The sequence below is a fragment of the Cariama cristata genome, unplaced genomic scaffold (assembly GCF_000690535.1).
Source record: "Cariama cristata isolate BGI_N322 unplaced genomic scaffold, ASM69053v1 scaffold14332, whole genome shotgun sequence".
Lineage (NCBI taxonomy): Eukaryota > Metazoa > Chordata > Aves > Cariamiformes > Cariamidae > Cariama > Cariama cristata.
In genome coordinates this window covers 4090-24114 of record NW_009602217.1, presented here as the reverse complement: position 1 = coordinate 24114, position 20025 = coordinate 4090, and the positions used below count along the sequence as shown (strand labels likewise).

The following is a 20025-nucleotide window of genomic DNA, read 5'->3' as shown; positions in this document are numbered from 1 at the left end:
TCATGTTAGATTTCTCTCATTGCATTTAGAGAAGCTTGAGAGATTTTGGTAACCTTCCCCTCTGCTGCACACACTGACATGCACAGATGCACAGAGCTTTAAGTATGAAAAGCAAATTACCTGATTTTTGTGTGTGTGTATGTATGTCCTAGAAATTGATTTGGTAGTTTCACATTTAAATTCTGATTTCTGTGACTGTGCTTGTTCCGGTAACATTTCGTATCATGGTTTAGTACAGTACTGAGTCTAAGCAAAGATAACTTCCTTTTTTTGAAGAAGCAAAACTAATTTTGGAGGTGTCTCATGAGCTGGAGCAGCTTTGCAGGCACTGAGGTTGATCAGGGTTGGAGGGAGATACATCTTTTGTGTTGGTTTATGCACATTTGGTGTAAGGCTCCTCTTCCTTTCTTCCCGTTTTTCCGTCTCTCTAACCTTTTCCTCTGACTCGGTTTGGGTTGAAACCAAGCACTAACTAGAGCACACGACCATTTTGCCTTTTCGCCTTCTCCCGCGCACGCGTATCCCGTCCCTGGTGCGGGGGGCTCCAGCCTTGTCATCCATTAAATCCCAAGTAAACCCAGCTCTGCAGACAATCCCTGTTTTTTTTGGGTTTGCGATGCAAAAATGGGGAGAACCGATGTTTGGGAACTTGACCAAACCTTTTCTATTAGCCAAGGACTTTATGATTTCTCTGAGCTCTTCTGTTGGGTAGCCCTTTTTGCTTTCCCATTTTAAGAACCAAAGGTGCAGAGCAAGATTGTAGATTGAGTATCATCATTTCGCTTTTTAACTCAATATTTTTTTATTATTTTAACTTTTTCATACTGAAGAGAATGTGGGGGTCAAAATAATAATTATTAATAATAATAATAATGAATAGTGGGGAGTAATCACTGCCATTTCTACTTGGTCTACTTTTTTAAAATACCACTTCTTATACATTGGGACATGGAACCACACTTTACGGGAGATTCCTGTAACATATAGAGATGGGGCGTAGAATTTTGTAAAAATAATAGTAGTAATAATGCCTATGGAGTGTGGCTAGGGAAGGATGTTGTGTATATAGTTGTAAAATATTGTTCTAAATTATTTAGACCTATTGTCACCATTCTTGAAGTCCTCAGTTGTGTTGCTGGGTCTTTTATATGCACACGGTGTAATTTATTTAAAGGAACATACACTTTTCCAGGTGGTAGCTCAGCTGTGGACTTGTGACCTGTGTATATGTTTGAAGATCTTGGGAGTTGGGTTTTTTTGGGGGTTTTGTTTTGTTTCGTTTTGTTTTTTTTAAATGACGTTTTAGAATTTGAATTGGCTAATAGCCTGCTGTTGCTACGGGACCTAAACGTTACTGTCAGTCTGCTGTAAAGCACAGATCGCTCTATTTATTGTAGAAAGTGAGTTTATTTGCTTTCTAGAATTGTTTATATCAGATGGTATAAGAGAGGTAATAAGAAAATCTATGCTTGTAAAGAAAAAAAAATGCTAATTTTACCTACTATAATCTGACTGTCTGAGACTATATTTTCTCTCTGAGAAATAAATGTTCTAATGTATAAAAAAAGAAAGAAAAAATAAGAGTCCTTCCTTGCTAGTGTTGTCCTGAGGTCCAGGACATCTCTTACCGCGATGGTTTTTATTCATCCCCGTTGTCCCAGATGCAGGTGCAAAGCGGTTGCAAAGAGCAAGGATGGGGAAGGGACACGCCGGGGGGGTTTCTTGTGCTGCCTTGAGCATCTCCGGGAGGTGAGTTAGCTCCCTGTGCGATGGGGGCTGCAGGATGGGATCCCGCCTGGCGCCTGACAGCCCCACAGGGGTGGGATTTGGGAATGTGGGGCTTGGAATCCCATCTCCCGGTGATGCTCATGGCCCTTGGTGGGCTCGGGGGCTTCTGCGAGGCCGGGCCATGGGCAGGGGGACTTGGCAGCACACGGAGACAGGAGCCGGGCGATGCAGGGGCGGCAGGGCAGGAGGCTGCAACCGGGCTGCTCCTCGGCTCCTGGCGGGAGAGGGTTTCTCATCTTAGCAGGGCTCTTGCGTTGTTTCTCTTCCCCAAGACGTGTTTTCAGCACGTGCATTACCGGTGATAATTAAAGGAGAAATAACGAGCCCTGCAGTTAATAAACTCCCTGCAGTGGCACCCTGCCTCTTTTGCTCCATCCCAGAGCAGCTCCTAAAATCCAGGTGAAACCCCACTTGCTGGTGGGTGCTGGGTCCCCCCCAGGCTGGGGGGCAATGCCGTGGCTCCCACGGATGCAGAGATCGGTGTTGGGGGTCCCCGCTGGGCACCCTCCAGTGCCACCGGCCAGAGGGACACCCTGCTCCCCGCTCCGCAGGGACCCGCAGCCGCACGGACGCTTCCAGGCTGGGAGCAGAAATCCCCGCTCTGGCAGGATGGGACCTCATCCTGGGTTGCCCCAGGACAGGGATGCTCAGCACCTTGCAGGATCAGGGGTACGGTCACTCCCAGCCTGCATTTCCAAAGGACAACAGGGCACTCACACTGAAAAGGGTGCTGAGCCTCCAGCAGGATCCGACCCGGTCAGGGAAAGCAGCCCAAAACCCAGAGCAGCTCCTGCCAGTGTGGAGGCCAGAAACAACCCTGATGGGCTCTCCTGCCCCAGACTCAAGGTTCCCCCGATTTAAGCTCTCCGCAAAGCGGGGGGTGCAGGGAGCAGAGCCCCGGGGAGGGGTCCGGGGGCTGACGTGGTGCTGGGGACACAAACCCTGGCTGGGGATGGGGGCTGCGTGGCCCTGGTGGGACCCAGGGGAAGGAGCTGGAGAGCCAGCCCTTCACAATCAATTATAACAAAACCTGAGCAACAAACGCAGGTAATTAAACTCGCCCAGAAATAATTACGTCTGTTCCACTCCACTGAACTTTAAAAAATAATTAATAGAAGACAGAAAGTGATGGGGCAGGGGGGTAAAGGTTTGTCCTCAGCAGCACGGAGGGAGGTTTGTCCTCCCATGAGCTGCTCTGACCAACAGCGAACAGACACCACCACCGAGTCCCCCAGCAAGACACGAAGAGAACCTCCTCTTCATCTTACAGGTGGGGAAACTGAGGCAAAAGACACGCCTGAAGCCCCTCATGAGGCCAAACAAGGACTCAGCGCCCCCAACCCCACCGCAAACCCCTGCCCGACCACACAGGTCAGTTGTTGGTTTGGGGTCTTGTTGGGTTTTTTTTTTTTCTTTTTATGTTTTTTAATTTGCCACGTTAAAGTAAGGACCACCAGGTCTGCTCTCTCGGAGGAAACAACGAAAAGGCACACACGAAAATAAAGTAAAAGTCCAAACGCCTGAGAAAAACAACTCCAGGTTAGGAAAGCGATTTCTTGACACTGTTTGGAGTTTTATTGGCAACAAGGCTCTGCCTTTCACATGCTTGGCCCCGGCCTCACGGCCCACTGCCTTTTCCCATCGGGAACAGCAATGGAAAGCGGAGGGACCGGGAACCTCCGGGCCCTGCCGACAGCCCACATCGCCCCGCGGGAGCACTGGGAGCAACCCGGGGTGGCCCAGATCCGTACCCCAACACCCTCCCGCATCCAGCCCTTGGCACGACATGGACGGCGCCTGCCCGCGGGAAGAAAACGGCCCGTTAAAACATTCACGATTGGTTTGATTTAAAAGCAGACGGCGGCAAGGCCAGCCCGGTCCTTGCCAGCCCCGCAGGAGAAGCCCCGGGAGGACGTGTCCGCATGGCTGGGGAGCGCCGGGGGCAGCCGGTGCTGGATCCGGGATCGTTCCCCTGGGAGAGTCCCGCCGGCAGCACCGGCACGGCTCTGCCCTGCAGCGCTCGGGGGGACATAACGAGCCCGGATACCCTGTTTCCTCGACGCAGCTCTCCCCTGCTTCCCGCTGGGAGCTCCCGTCTCCTTTAAACGCCCAAATCCTCTTTGTAGGAGAAGCCTTGAGATCCGTATTTCTATCGCACCTCTTCCTGGCAGATCCAACACTGCAAAAACACATTGGGGCAGAAACACCTGCGGCTCTGAAATGCCCCCCACCTCCGGAGGGGTCCAAAGCCCTACGCCGCCGTACCCAGGCATCCTTCCCAGGCGTGGAGAGGATGGGGAAAACAAGGAGTGCACGTTATAAATATAAAATCATTATCTGCTACAAACAGAAGACGTATATTGTACATCTTTGACCCATATACACAAGAACACAATATACACAGAACGCCTCGGAGGAGTGGGGGCTTTGCAAGGGGGGGTTCAGGAGATGTTACTCCCCTACCAGCCCCCCCACGCCTCCCCTCCCCGTGCCGGAGGGGGCTGTACCGACAGCACATCAGTCACCAAAAGTCCCCTCAAGTTGGTGCACATCATTTGAACCACGCCGTGGATGGAGTGGTACCCCCCACCCTGCTGTGCCCACCCTGCTGCCCTGGGGGAGAGGGAGGCGAAGAGGATGGAGAAAAGGAGAGAGGGCAGGTGCGAGGGGCTCTCTCGCAAACCCACAAAGTGCTTGGGGGGTCTCCGGACCCTCGGAGCGAAGCTAGGCCCTGAGAGAAACTTCTTGCCCTGCTGCCCTCGGAGGGATGAAGGATTTTCCGGCCAGGCAGGTCTGTGATAAGGCATTTTCATTTGGGAGTTGGAGCAAACGGTGGCAGAAGAGAGGAGGGAGCAGATGGGGCAGCGCACGTGGTGGCAGATTAACACGAGGCAGCGAAGCTGAGGTGGTCCCAGCTGGGTAAGCCCAGGGCAGGGGGTGGAGAGGAGAGGAGGGCTTCATCCTCAGCTCAGTTTATCTGTAAAGCTGCCCCCCAGGTCCTTCCCCAGCCCCTTCAAGCCTCTCTCCCTGGCTCGAGCTACCTGCACGGCGTGAAATACTGACGGTCGTTGGAGTGGCACATCCAGGCGCGTGGAGTGGCAGACAGGCACACGTTAAGAGTTAAGACAAGAGTCGATGTGAGCTTTGTACAGCGAGGAGCAGCTCCCGGCCGGAGTGTCCGAGGACTTGGGACGACAAAAATGCCACAGTGATCAGATCAGGCCAGGACGAGGGGGTGGGCACGGGGCAGAGGAGGGAGTCAAGTCCTGGCACCTATCGGCGGTAATGATTGGGGGCATCTGCAAACATGTACTTGAGTCTGTAGGCTTCAGCGAGCAGGAGTCCTATTTCTTCGTTACCCCAGTGTATCGTGGGCAGGTTTTGTAACAACATCAGAAGGCCCTGCAAGAGGGGAAGGTGCTTAGTTTGGGGAGGCTGAAGGCAGAGCACCAGAGCAGGCTCAGGGCTGGCACGACCAGAGGCAGCAGCACTCAGTAACTTTTGCTCACCACACTTGCAGGCCTGAAAGGCTCAGAGACAGCATTAAGATGTGCTCATGTCTAGATCCGGATCAGTGAAGCACCTCAGATGCCCCCAAACCCCTTGAGATAAAGGGTGCTACCAGAGTGTTACAGCTGGACACCAGAAGGCAAACGTGAAGGGACTTACCGTGATCAGAGCTTGAGCACACGGAAGAGCTGGTGTTTGACATCTGAACCCTCCAACAGCTCAGTTCTCTGACCTGAATGCTGGGGCTCAGAAGTTACTTTTAGGCAAAGATCCTGGATTATCTTGGAGTCAGTTTTGAGACGACAGTTGACTGGGCTCCCATCCAGAGCAATTCCCTTCCCTCTACCCCCAGGGAATTACGCCTGGCCCCAGGGACTTACTTGGAAGTCTTCCTCATCTAGGATCTCCTTTCGCCACTTGATCAAGAAGGCGGCGCAGACGTACAGGTGGAAATGCGAGAATCCTTCTGGCTCCGACTGCGGACAGTAAAACTCCAGGTCAGCTCCTGCAGCTGGGATTTCGCTGGACACAGATGTCCTACTGGGCCACCCATCACCCAATTGGCTATAAATGTCCCAGGGCCGCACTGCTTTCCTTCCCTCATCTCCACAGCTGCACGGTGCTGCCAGAAGACCACTGTCCCCCGTGTTTGGGGAACTGGTCCCACACTGACCACCTTCGCCCAGGGGGAAGGCAGTGGGAGCCTGCGTACCTGGTAGGTATCCCAGAGGCGGATGGTACAGCGAAGAGGCAGCTCCCTCATAAGCAGATTGTTCATCCAGCGAAAGGCAAACTGCAGATATTCGACCTCGTACTTCCTAAAGTGATTATGTACCTGCTCTGAAACAGCACATTTCACTTACATACCTGGGGACCACGGTGCCCCAGCTCCCGCACACAGCACTGCCCTCAACACACCGGCTTTCACGCACTTTCAGGCTGAGACCTCGTCTCCCAGATGCCTCCACTCCTCACCTGGTACTACCTGGTCAGCAAAACCCCATTCCCAGAAGGTTTCTGGCCAGCCCTACCCTGCCCTGCTTCCGTATGTGTTGTAGCAAAGCATCTACCCCTGCATGGAGGGTGCTACTTGCAAAGGACCCTCTCGCTATTCTGAGCTGTCAGATCCTCTTGTCACCTACCATCGATCCGGCTGACGAGCTCCTCCAGGGCTTTGACTTTCTTCTGGATCCCCGGCTGTGCAAACGTGTAGTTATCCTGCAGAGAGAGGTCACGAGTCAGAAGCAGCAGCTCTAAGAACAGCTAAAAATTCAGCCAAAACCAGATGCCCAGCTCCACAGGGAGCCAAGATCACCACGAGCCAAGGAGACATGGCTCCTGAGCACCAGAATCACGTGCCTGCTGTGAAGTCCCTAGTCAGGACAGGGCCGGTTGGACAGCTGCAGCATCTTATTTCCCCAGGATTTTACCCACAGATTTATTTCAGTGAAGAACCAAAATCTCCCTAGTGCTGCGACATGCAGAGCACTCACCCAGAGAGAAGACGACTGCGCTGCTACTCCAGCAAGGGGAAGAGAAACATCCGCGGCCCCAGAAGCAGCTCACCTGTATCCCATCCAGCAGCTTGCTCATGCACCAGAAGCTGTCAGCTTCGATGCTCCGTAAAACATCCTGCGACAGGTTCGTCACATCGAAGTTCTCCACGTCCTCCTCTGCAAAACAGAGGGGGAAGAGCATCAGGAGGACGGGGGACACCAGGCAGCTCAGGGGACACACCGAGGCGCTTTACTGAGCCAAGGCAGGGCAAGAGGCACTACAAGGCTCCCTGCATGATTCAAGTGGCCTGCCCAGCACAGAGCACAGCACCCACGCACTGATCTACTGATCTACTTCTCCAGCCCAAGTGAACAGCTGAATGATCCCAAAAGACTCAACAGCCACGATCTGAACCCAGCCCAGCTCCCCAGGGGACCACAGGAAGGATCCCACAGCGCTGCCGCTGTCATTGTCCCTCTGGGGCGAGGGATGTGCATGGACAAAATTCCTGGCATATGGGACCCCTCTTGCTGGAGTGCATCCTGCCCTGGGTGACAGCAGGTCTCTGCCAGCTGGCAGCACCACGGGGAGAACTGGGAGAGGCGAATCCCTCACTGCAGCCAGAAACCAGGGAAAGAAACACTGCCCTTGGCCTGGTGCAGCACAAGGGAGCTCAGTTCTAACGCCCAGTTGGATTCATCAGCATCATCCCAGGACTGAAGCACAACAGAGGTGCCCAAAAAGTGGCTCCCAACTCTGAGGACCCACGAGGAAGAACCACCAAAGCCTCAGAAACCTCTACAGCAGAGCAGGACTCTTGAACACAGTTGCAAGGACCCAAAAGCGTGCAAACATCTTCCTGGAGAGCAAAAGGCTCCGAGCTGAATCCAGCATGGAGCCTGACGGAACTTCTCCTCCTCCTTGAGCCCGGCTGATGGGAGAGCTCCAGCAAACAGAAGCAGCCCCACACACAGAAAAGCCTTGCTGCCAGGGAAGCAGAGATTTGTGCAAGCTTGTTTTTCAAACCCGCTGAACTGGGGCTCTGGGTTAGCACAAGGGTTAGCAGCAGCTCTGTCCCCAACGGGTACTCACAGAGTGTAAAAGGCTGCTCTTGCTTTTAAATGGGTTTATGAACCCCCAGGAAGGGCAAGGGAGAGATCAGATGTCTTGAGGGTGGGATGGCAGTGATGCTGGCTGAGTTTGCAGCAGAGATCACCTGCTCCAGGCCAGGCTCACCTTAACCTGGAGGCTGAGGAGGGCAACAGGCATAGGAAGGCAGTGGAAGCTAGGGAAGAGAGAGTCCTGAGACGCAGGTCTGGCCCTCCTGGCTTGGCCGACCCAGCAGTTCCCTCCCTTCCTCCGCGGGAGGAGAGCGCCCGTCACGTTACTGATGGAGGCCTGGGAAGGAGCTGTCATGCCGGTAAATCGGATCAACAGATGCCAGGGCTAAACTGGCCCATTTCCAAACCCCGAGGATCAGAAATCCAAACAAGCATCTTTGATCTTGCTTGTAAAGGAGGAAGAGGGAGAGGACAGGGCTCAGGGCTGGAGCCGGGCCACCCTCTTGGCTCAGACACATCGCAGGGCAGCTGTCGCTGGCTGGCAGAACTGTGAGAACCGACTTTCACAGATTTTGCCTGCGGGAGGACTGGAAGTGTGGAGCCAGAAACGCCAACGCTGCTCCCACCTCTGCCTCTCCTCTGGGGCAGAGCTGTTTGGGAGCAAACTGCCATCAGGAGCTTTAGGGGCAAGCAAAGGCTTAACCCCGCGTTAATCTGGCAATTTTGTACTGCAGAAAGAGCAGCAAAGCTGTTTTCCAGCTGCAGGTCATCATCCAAAACTATGACTCTTCCGCTGACTTCTCCACAGCTACTCTCAAACGTACCAGGTAATGAGAAAGGCAGGCAAACCCTGTTTAATACCCATCCCCTTCCCTAGATAACTTACTCCACAGAGGAAGCAGGATGGGCAGGTGAAGAAGCGGGACAGGGCCACACGTGTAGAGCCAGGACTGGCGGCAGAAGCAGGCTCAGCCCCACAGGAATGAGTCTTGTGCAGAAGACCTCCCCGTGCAGCTCCAGGCATGAGGACCGAGATGGAGAAGGGGATGTGGTGACCTGCTGCTTGCACCGGTATGGGGACAAGAGGAGCAACTCTGCCAGCACCCCGGTGTCAAAGCAACACAGTGGTAGGAGATCCTCAGCATGAGCCAACACACATTGCAAGAAGCTTTGAAAAACAACCAAAACACCCAGGTCTCGAGCGTGTAGCTCAGCACAAACATCTGCTCAGCAGCATCATTAAAGAGACTCCATGGAAAGGAGTGAGATAGTCAACATATGGCTCTGACAGAGACCGAAAAGGAGCCAGCGGCATGGTGACAGCCGCCTACAGCTGGGCTAGAGGCAGCCAGGACACCTCTGGCAGTGTCACAGGGTGCCCACGGGCAGCTGGGGCTGGGGGAAAGCAAAGTTCCTGTCAGTGACATTTTGACAGGGCTCAGGGCGGACACAGGAGAAGGGACATCACAGCCCCACTTGACCCCTGCCTCAAATACCAGGCAGGGCATAGCTTGGAGATCAGAGGAGCCAGGGCTCCAGGCTCCCACATCTCTGCTTTCCATAGGGGAGCTTTAATGACTCCCCATATTCTGGCAGCTGGGGCTCAGTGCAGGACTAAACACCTGGAGAACAGTTAAACCCAGTCTCAGTAATGGGCAAGTTGGCACCATGTAGAGGGAGCGACGGGTCCAGGGCAAAACCAGAGTTCAGAACAAGGCTGATGTTACAGCTGGAGCTGGGTCAGTCGCAGTGTGACCAGTAACATAACACCCAGGTACAAGGCTCCCCTTCACCCAAGCTCCACTTCTGCTCCTGCTCACAGGGAAACAGAGTCTTAATTTAACCATGATTAGGATTTAGTAACAAAGCCAGTTAGGAGCGAGTAAGAGCAATCATTTCCATGGCACTGCTCCCCTCTAGAGATCTGGTGAAATGCCAAACAGGTCCCAAAGCTGGGACAATCCCTTATGTAAGGCCTTGAATGGGGGATGGAAGTGCTGTCGTACACCAAGATGGGCAGGGAGCACTGGGAGAGGGTGAAGGGCCCAGCACAGACACTACCTGGGGACGCTGAACTCCCTTCTGAGCTCTATCGCTGCCATTTTAAATGCAAACACAAGCCCTGAGAGCTGGGAGTGACTCAGTGCAGCAGGAGGGGCTGCAGGACCTGAGCTGGGAGGTAGTTTTAGCAGGACTGACAGCTCAGCATCCCTACACTTGCTGGGCCCTCTCTGATCACCTGGAAAAAGGGGTACGTGTTTTCCTCCAGCATGTGCCAAGGCGTCATCCCTTGTCCCGATTCCCCAGATGCCAGATTGCCTCTCTCCATCCTCACCGCTCAAGCTCTGCCTCCCCAGCGGCACTGACAGCCTGTGCCCATCCTAACCAGAGGACAGCAACAGTAGGCTCAGCTGCTCCTGCAGCCTCAACACCTCCCTCGAGCTCTTCCTCATGGCAGCACCTGCTGAAAACAAGCAGTGCTCAGCAATCTGTGGCAGAAGCCATTGATCAGCCAGGAGGAGGAATCGCTCCAGCTATGGATCTGTCAGTGGCAGGGGCCCAAAGCGCCCATGCTTGCTGCCAAGGAGATGAGGCAGCTGCGTTCGTGCAGGAGGCAGGTAGAGCATCACAGGAGAAGATAAGCCAGTGATGCTGGAAGAAATGGAAAAACACGGCAGTGAAATCCATCCCATCTGCCAAGGGCTCACAGCAGTCTGCCCAGCAGCTGGAAGGGCATGAGTTTTGCATCCAGACTGGGTGCAAGTATGGGAAAATCAACTGGTCCCAACTTGCACTGGAGAAAGGGGCAGGGGAGTTCAGACACCGGGACTGGAAGCTCTGGGGAAGAGCTGCTTCTCCCTGCTTCAGCCTAGTTGGTGTTTTCTGGAGTTGGTCAAAGGGGCACACACACTGGATTCAAGGCATTGCTCAGAAAGAAAAGGGAAGCAACATCAACGGGACCCTTTCAGTCAGGTTAGGGAGATGCAGCTTAGTAACAGGGTCATCCAGTTCTCAAAGCATCCCAGGGCAGCCAGAAGAAATAGCTTCCTGCAAATGTTTTTCACTCACTGGTCTGTTTACCTCCTTCAGGACTTGCAGAAGTATACACCCTTCCTCCCCCCACCTTCCACGGTGACGATGGAAAGGCATTAAGTCAAAGACACAGCGGTATGGCCAGCCAAACTGCTCTAACTACTACCCCGAACAAGCTGTGTTTAATCCCTCTGCACACAAGGGCCTGGGAGCTTGCTGGGTTACTGCTGACTCTTGGTTCGTTACTGGTGTCAACTTCAATGGAAGGAAGCTGCCAAATCGATTCCTGAATGTGCTTGATAAACTACAGACCATCCCCTACCCAAACCACCCACCTTTTCTCCATGGACACGTTTTAGCCCTTGGTGGGAAGCCAGACAAGCCCTCTGAAGGATGTTTTAGGCCTTGGTCTAGTAACCGATATATAACGGAGACACTATCAACCAGACATGTCAATCAGCTCACGAACACCAAGGAGAGAATTTAATTGATCTGTAGAAGAGTTGATTTGTTGTCTGCAAATGCAATGCCTGCCCAAAGCATGGGATGAGGACTTAGAAGTCTACAACGAACTTGGAGATGGGGACCAGCCCGTTATCAGAGATGAGACTGCTTTATGAGAAGATACTAGACTGAATAGCAGAACACCAGGGTGTGAGCCTAGCCTTGCGTTGAACAGCTAACCAAAGTCAACACCCTGCGAACTCCCACCTCTGCCTGTCAGCTCTGAATCACACACACACCCCCCACGGTCCCCAGAGAGCTGTGATGGTCCTGCTGAGTCAGCGGCCGCAGGAGACAGCCCTTCAAAAGCTCTAACACAAACATCGCAGGGAAGACGATGGGCAGCTAAGCAGAGGAGCCAGCTGACAGCACTGTGGGTCCCTTCTAGCACCTTGCGGTCAGCAAAAGCCCCACTCTGAAAGAAGAGGAGGGGCAGCAAACCCAAGAGGTTTGAGGATGGAGACAGTGCTGGTGCTGACTTCCCAGAGCCAGCTTTCAAGGAAAAGCCAGGGAAACTTTTCCAGGCCAGTTGTACACAAACCTTTGAAGGTGGAAATACCCTCAGATGACACACAGGTGTATGAGCCCTCAGTGGCTCTGTGGGCAGGGGCTGCCTGAGCCATACAGAGTGTCCCCTTTCCCAAGGGGAATACAGCTTGAAGAATACAAGCAGAATTTCCTTTGAATCACACAACTGTTTAGCTTGGAAAGGACCTTTAAGATCATCAAGTCCAACCATACACCTAGCACGGCCAAGTCCACCACTAAACCCTGTCCCTAAGCACCACATCTACACGTCTTTTAAATCCCTCCAGGGACGGTGACTCTACCACTGTCCTGGGCAGCCTGTTCCAATGCTTGACAGTCTTTTTGGTGAAGAAATTTTTCCTAATATCGAATCTAAACCTCCTCTGGCACAACTTGAGGCCGTTCCCTCTTGTCCTATTGCTTGGTGCTGGGGAGAAGAGACCGCCCCCCACCTGGCTACCCCCTCCTTTCAGGTCGTTGTAGAGAGCGATCAGGTCTCCCCTCAGCCTCCCCTTCTCCAGACCAAACACCCCCAGCTCCCTCAGCTGCTCCCCATCAGACTTGTGCTCCAGACCCTTCCCCACCTTCGTTGCCCTTCTCTGGACTCGCTCCAGCACCTCAAGGTCTGTCTTGTGGTGAGGGGCCCAAAACTGAACGCAGTACTCGAGGTGCGGCCTCACCAGTGCTGAGTAGAGCGGGAACACGAGACTTCCCACAGAAAGGTGAGCTGTCCCTTGGCACGTATTGCACCAGGATTGTTGCACAAGGATTACCAAATTGTGCAAGGCCTCTTTTGGTTCTCCTCCTGCAAGGACTCGGTGTAGTGCTGACTTGACTGATCCAGGGATCCTGAGAATTAGTGATCCAACATGAAGAGCCTCCAGACCTGCCCTGCCCAGCACCAGCTCTTCAGGGGCCTGGCAGCAAAAGCAGCTGTAGAGAAGAGCCAATGCTCCAAACTAGCGACTTAAAGCCTGTTGCAAAAGGGGTTACGTGACACCGAACACCACCAGTTCCTTCCCACGTACATTCAAGGCAATTACTGATCTCATCCTTAAACTCTGACTGCTACACAGCCAGACCATGTAGCAGGTAGCCACCGAGACAGCTTGTGACCTAAAGGCTGGCTCCAAATCCCAGGCTCTGGGGACAGAAGGGGATGCATGATGTTGTTTGACCAAATTCAACTCAACGGGTCTCATGCAGAGAGTTTTTATCTCCAGCACAAGTTTCAGAAATAGCTGTAAAACAGGAAGACCTTCAGAGAGGAAGCTTCAGTCTAAGGTGAAAATAGCCCTGGAAGGTAGTGAGAAGCACGACACCAGCAGGAGATGGACAGGGCCGATGCTGCATGAACTCTGCAGCCACGTGTAGAGAGAGTCGAGCCCTGACACCCAACACGATATAGGACTGCAAGAAGTCACACCAGGTACCTGCAGGCAGCTCTGATGCTTCAGACCAGCTCCCTTCTTGCATAAATAATTCACTGGGTAAGCAGCTCCACTTCTAACCCCATAAATCAATCCTGAGCAACCAGCCTCCACCAAGACTAAGTGCCCCCAATGCCACTCAGGCAATGAGGCACAGGAAAAGCCACTCAAAAGGAACACACTCAGACCCAACCTGACAGGCTCTTGACCTCCCAGGAAAGGGAATTCACTCCAGCTGGTAGCAGAGCCACATTTTTTGCCTTCTCCTTCAGCTGTGAGAAGCAACAGCATTTCCTAGGGATCGATCCTGACCACGCTGGCTACCACAGTGGAAACCGAGGTGGCTAATGTCTTCGCAACGTCCTCAGGAGAGGCAGATCAGTACTAGTTTACAAAGCCTTAGCTAGATAGTGGAAGGCTTCCACTGACTTCAACAAGCTTTGGATCAGTCCTTAAAAATATTTGTTCAACAGGATTTCTCTGTCACTAACACAGTCTTATAAATTCCTTTTGTCTTCTATTTACAGTGGAAACTAAGAGCCTTTAGGCATGTGGATTATGACACCCCAGGGTTAACGTCAACCCCAAAACACAGCTAGAGCTGGAGAAAGAATAAAAATGCTATGGGTGGAAATGACTTGACCTCCACCTAAAAGCAACTGGCTGACAAGAAAGCCAAAAGCAGCAGGGAGAAGCCAATTTGCTTTCCAAAACTCTCAGCTTGAGAACCACACCTGTACTAGCAGCATGGGACAGGAATCTTTATTTAAATAGTTTATTTTACATTCTCAGCAGGGTCTCTTTATACTTCACTCATTCCTCCTAGAGCAAGAACTAGTTCCATGCCCAAGCTTTGAGAGCAAGACTCTCCCCTCCCCCAACTCCATATATCAGGGCTTTGCCTAAACTTCCTCAGTGCCTAAAAGACCCCATTCTCCTCCAAGCTGCAAGCACGTTAAGTACATTCAAATGCAAATCCACCCTTAGCACTTCAACTTCCGTGGAGCTCAGCAAGGTTATGAAACTGAAGTCAATTCAACCAGGCACCAAAGATAAAGTAAGAGGTCAAGATGCATCTCCAGGCTGGCACAGGCGCTGCTGAAGGACGAACACATCATCCCCCCTCCAGCAAGGCAAGCTTTTCTGATGCCAGCACTTCACACCATTTCAAACACCGTGGTCGAGAGGCAGCACCGTGCTTCAAGCAGGAAATGTTCACTTACCAACATACTCAGAGAGGAACACAACAAAGAACGGAGTGACCAGGTCATTGATGCCCTGTACATAGCCGCTGGCTGGGTGTCGAATGGCCCAGATAAACAGGATTCTTTCAAAGATCTAGGGAAGAATGAGGGAAAGCAAGTACCTGCATTAGCCGTGCACAAAGGAAAGGCAGAAAAGCTTAATTGCTAAGCTCAGGAAGCAGAGATCATGCACCGATAGGCTTTTCTGCAGCGATAAGGGTAACAAAAGCAGCATACAAGTCCTAGGACAGACTCCTGTATGATCCATAGATCCCACAAACAGGCCAGCCCACACTTCCCAGAAGGCGGCAGCCCAGGCTCCTCCTCAAAGCCTCCGCTTGAAATGTGGACCCAACTTTTCAAGATCCAGGTGGCTTAAGACCCTTCCACCCATAGGACAGGGCTGCCTATCAGCAGAACAGCACGCCTTGCTGAACATCATGTGGAAAGCTAAGGCTGTTATCTCTTATCAGCACAGTACTCCCAGCAAAACATCACAGATGTTCTCAACAGAGCAGCCTCCCCGCAACGACCAATGTGTTATTTCCAGACTGCTCCAGCCCCAGGACACCATGCTCTGACATACCACATACACGCGCTGAGCTCCTTCCCAAAGAGGACAGATGCTCACACCTCCTGGCCACCTCTCAAACCCATCCCTGCCCAGGTTTCTCACACAGAAGAGGTTATGTAGCAAAACAGAACTGATCTCCTGTTCTGGTTCAAATGCCTTGAATTTGTCTCAAAACAAAAGCTTCAGGTCTTTTACCAACTCTTGGCTACATCTCACCACAAAAGAGCTGATCCGATAACACCCCTGAGCTCCAAGTCTGATGTTTTTCAGAAACACGGGACATGACCAGACAGTTTCAGCAGGTGTTTGCATCAGGAGCTGTCAGCCAGGGAAGTTTCCCCGCAAAGCTAATTCACTAGCAGCAGTGCTGGTCTAACTCCACACACACAGGCCCCACGGCAAATGTGGGACAGGAGCTTCGCTCCCCCTTACCTCCTGGACAAGCGGCTGCTGGAAGAGGGGGATGAGTGGGTTGGTCCTTGGAATGTCGATGTGGATCTGGAAAAGAGGGTGGGTTATACACACTAGCTGTGCTTTCCAGGGGCACAATAACTCATCACAGGCTAACAGAGGGGAATCCACTCCTCAATGTCCCCCCAAGCGAGATCTGCACTTCCTGACAAGTGCAGTGAGGGCTACAGACGACAGCTGCACTGAGAAAATCATCTACAGTTTTATCTCCAGTCTCCTCTGTTCAGGTGTGGGCAGCTGGCCAGAGCTAGGAAAGAGTTGGGATCTGAAGTCTAGTTATTAAATCAATTTAGGGAAGGCTTAAACTAATACCTGTAAGAAGACGGACAGGAACATGGTGCCCCATCCCCAGGGAGAAGACTCGTAATAGTTACAGCTAGAGGAAGTCCTAGCATGACCCCAGCTGCAAGAGGGAGGAAAGGAATACACCAAGGCAGAAAGCCAGGCAACAGAGAGAGGGCTCGTACCTGTCGGTAGGTGTCTTGGTGGTGCTCCTCATTCCGGGAATCATAATACTGCTGGATGAAGCCAAAGTACTCCTCCCGCTTACGCTGCAAAGTCAGCTTTCGTCGCTCCATGTTTGCGGGAAGATAACCCTGCGGCAGGCAAACCCGTGTCAGGACGGACCCTCTTCCCTCACCACAAACCATCCCCTGAACTCCTGCCAGTCAGCTGTGCACTCAGAAGCATCAGGCACAGAGACTCAGGAGCTGGGAAAAGAGCTTTCACGGGATTTGGCTTTCCCAGCCCCTGCTGCCTTTACTGATCTTGGAGCAGCCCAACTTCATGGGATTCAGTTTCCCAAAACAGAGTGAACCACATTATTCCCAGCACCAGTGTGGGCTTTGTGCTCAAAGAGGACATAGCAATTACACTCTCCGAGCCAAAAAAAAACCCCAACCCTCTACAGCTCACCTGTAGGTTGGGCACAGATACAACATGAGCAAACCTGGTTACGGGACACACGAAGGTCTAGGAGCGGACATCCCTGGCTCGGCACATTCCCCCCAAACTCCTGTGTCACAGCTCCAAGTACTCACTGAGAGGAGACGCCACGTCACGGGCCGGACCTCTCTGGGCACACCAGGCCAGCTGCATTTCCTCAGCTCATCTGCAAACGGACAGTGGTGGCAATGGATTAGATCCTAGGCACGTCCAGGCACCACTATACCTAGAAGGAGAGGAAAGCCCAGTCTGCTCCTGCAGGCTCTGCAGACACTGAGCCTCCAGGAAGGCTCCACATTGGCAATGACTGGAGGTGTGGGTCTGCGGCAAGGGGAGTAGAGAGGATTTCAGCTCAGCCTGGGCACAGAACTGGTGGCTCCAGGGGCTCCAATCCTCCAGACCCTCAGTTCTCATGCAGAGCCCAACAGCCCCCAGTGATTGCAACCAGCATTTGCGAGATGGGAAAGACTGGGAACAGACTGGGAGCTGGTGGAGGACATTACTGTCTGCCAACAGAGCAGTTCATGCCACTGTCTCACTTGGTGCAACTGCAGGTAGTCATTTTTTCCACCCTGGAGGGGACCCGATTACAACCTGAAGCAGGCAGCAGGCCCCCCCCTCTGCCTTTCCCTTCCCGCCCACAGGCATCCCCATTTTGCCACACTCACCCAGGTCCGTGTTGTGGCGGGAAAGGAGCTGCCGAAACTTCTCCAGGCGGGTTTTCTCCCTCACCGTCATGGGGGGAGCACCCGAAGCATTTTGGTCAGAGATTCGGGCGACAAGGGGAATGACGGGCCGAAGGGGAAGGGACTGCTGCTTCTGAAGGGGGGTCCGCACACAGGCGTCCTCTGCAAGGAGCAGATGGTGCAGTGAGGCGGGGAAGGAGATCGCACCTCTCCAACCCTACCTTGCTCCTCTGGCCATTGTCAGAGACCTGTCACTGCAGATTTCACCCCTCTCTTCCCCAGCCCCAGCAAACAGAGCATCACTGGCCCACCCCGATGGATCAACTGCTTCACAGGCATCTGCTGTGGCTCTTCCATCATTTCCCCCCCAGTTTCTCCTTCCCTCCCTCCTGCATCCAGACACCTGGCTGCCAGCGGATCAGACTTCCCTCTTCACATGGAAAACCATGAGCAGAAAGACACAGCAGATGAGGCAGAAGGAGCTATGGGAATCCCAGAAGAACTGACCTTCAGATCTGCTCTGCTTGCCCCTGATCTAAATAGTGATTAAGCTAATTGCTAGCGCAAAGAGAGGAGGCAATGGGCTGTCAATGCCACCTGCTGGGTTACTTTCACAGCACAGGCAGCCGTCTGCAACAAGGCAAAGTGAGCAGGGGCTGGTGCTGGCTGCCCAGTTCCCTGCCCAAGCAGTACCGGCGTGGGCTCTGCAGGGCCTCATCCACAGATTTACTGAGAGCAGCACACTGGGGGCCACAAAGGAAGCAGAAGGTGAGCAATCCTGAACAAGAATTTAACATATCTCCAAAATCTCCTAGGACCCAAAACAGGGGATCCTTTGGGACAGATGTGCCTGTATGCAGGATACTGAGCAGCAGAGCACCCTGAAGCATTAAGGCCAGGCCTCCAAAAATGGCTCCTTGGAGTACAAGGAGGCAAAAGCCTTTCTTGAGCTTACGGGCCATGCCACAGCCTCTCGCCCATAACATGCAAGTAGCGGCAAGCGGCTGAGTTCAGTGGTTAACCAGGAGAGCAGCGGAGCAGGAGGCTGCTCCTGAAGACGGCTCTTACCAGATGTCCTGGAGAGCTGGGCCTCGCTGCTGGACTTGATGACCTTGCAGTTGGTGGGCATGTCACTGAGAGCAGACTGGGCCCGCTCGGGTTTTGCCCGCAGCTTGCTGTGGTTCTCCAGAACCTGGGCTGCCGTGGCCTTGGCCACTTTAGAGTTCAGAGTTTGCAAAGAAGAAGAGGAAGAAGAGAAGTCCTCATCTTCGTCATCACCGATGTCCCAGGCATCACTGGTGTTGCGGGCAAACTCATGAAAGCTGGAGGCCTTCTTGCTTTTCATAGGCAGCGCGTTGGCCTTGGAGCGGTCCTTGATGAAGCTGGGAGCCAGAGAGAAACAGTATCAGAGCAATGCTGTCAGGCGAGTCCATTTTCTTTCCTTTCCTACATCCTCACTCCAATCAGCCAGTCCCTTTTTCCAGTTTCCCTGTTCCTCCTCCCAGACCCAAGGAATGCGTTAAGTCTCTCCAGGCTGCCCGCTGCCAGGAGGCAGAGCCCAAGCTGGTATCATGGCAGGGTACAGAGGCCACAGCGGCAGCAGACAGCTGGAGGGGTGCCAGGCTTCCCGGCTCAGAAGCGCAAAGGGGAGAGACGTACGATTCCTCCAGCTCTGCCTCCCCACACCCTAGAGAAAATTGGTAGATTAACACCCAAAAAAAGTCTTGCAACCTGGGGAGAGGCATGTCAGAGGTTAGACACTGCGCTCACGGACGCTCCCGATACAGCTGCGATGGCTCCCAGCAGCCAGACCAGCCTGGTTCTTTTCTCAGGCACAGGAGGAGCCTTTGCATTTACCCTTAAGCTGCAGGAGTCAAAGTCCACTACCTGAGGCGTCACAGAAAAGGGGAAACCTTCACCACTACACAGCATGAGATAGAGACAAGTAGACAGTTCAGATCAGCTCTGCCTTCTCCTGCCAGGAAGGGTGCTGCGGTTCTCCAGCCTCGCCGCTGCTGGGCACCTTTACCTCCCCTTCCCTTAATTCTTCCGTCTCCGAAGGGGAGCGGAAGGCTCAGACAGCATTGCTAAAAAATACGCCTGTCTCCTTTGATGTGGCTGGTACGATATGGATTTTTGGCCATAAAGGGTGCCAGCAGATAAGCTTTCCCTGCAAGGTTTTGTAGAGCACGAGACAGCACCGCACCCCACTGCTGTCCTTCTCTGCTGGAATATCGCAGCGCCAGGGGATGCTGGAGACCTCCATCTACTGCAGGACTGAGCCGAAAACCTGCAAAGCCTTGGGGCCTGCATCTGCAGGAGACAAACACTTACTTTTTGGTGAGCCGGGGATCCAGTGGAGGATGCTGTGCTCCATAGACAGGCTGAATACTGCAAGAAGGGGAAAGAAAGAAAAAAAAAGACAATACAAAAAGCCACGGAGCACCCAGGAATAATGTCCTCAGCCTATACTCGGGTCACACTTCTTGCCTGCTGTTGGGAGCTGAATACAGACCAAAACCAACTTCAATAACCTTCTGTCTTCAAAGCCTGAGATCCAAAGTGCCACATTCAACTGAAGATTTGTTCTTTGCAGCAAAGAGAAGCCTTGTTTAAACAATTAGGCTCTCTCCAGTCTGAGCTGGGATTTGAGATCTGCTCTTTTCTGCACCACTCATTGACTCTGAGTGACCACATATCTCAGTCCCCCTGCCTTATACACCGATGTTCATTCTCTTTTCCATCAAGGGGATT

General features: G+C 52.9%; 1 protein-coding gene across 1 annotated transcript; it reads right to left on the bottom strand.

The window, feature by feature from the left end:
* Positions 1-4803: 4803 nt before the first annotated feature.
* TBC1D22B (TBC1 domain family, member 22B) lies at positions 4804-19660 on the bottom strand. The gene is made up of 13 exons (XM_009694665.1): positions 19606-19660; positions 18340-18653; positions 17254-17433; positions 16681-16751; positions 16108-16236; positions 15602-15667; positions 14575-14689; positions 8483-8490; positions 6865-6966; positions 6441-6516; positions 6011-6138; positions 5679-5774; positions 4804-5190 (listed from the first exon to the last, which is right to left on the bottom strand). Exons 2-13 carry the CDS (start codon positions 18614-18616, stop codon positions 5062-5064), a joined length of 1377 nt encoding a protein of 458 aa, XP_009692967.1. The 5' UTR covers positions 18617-18653; positions 19606-19660; the 3' UTR covers positions 4804-5061.
* Positions 19661-20025: the final 365 nt, after the last annotated feature.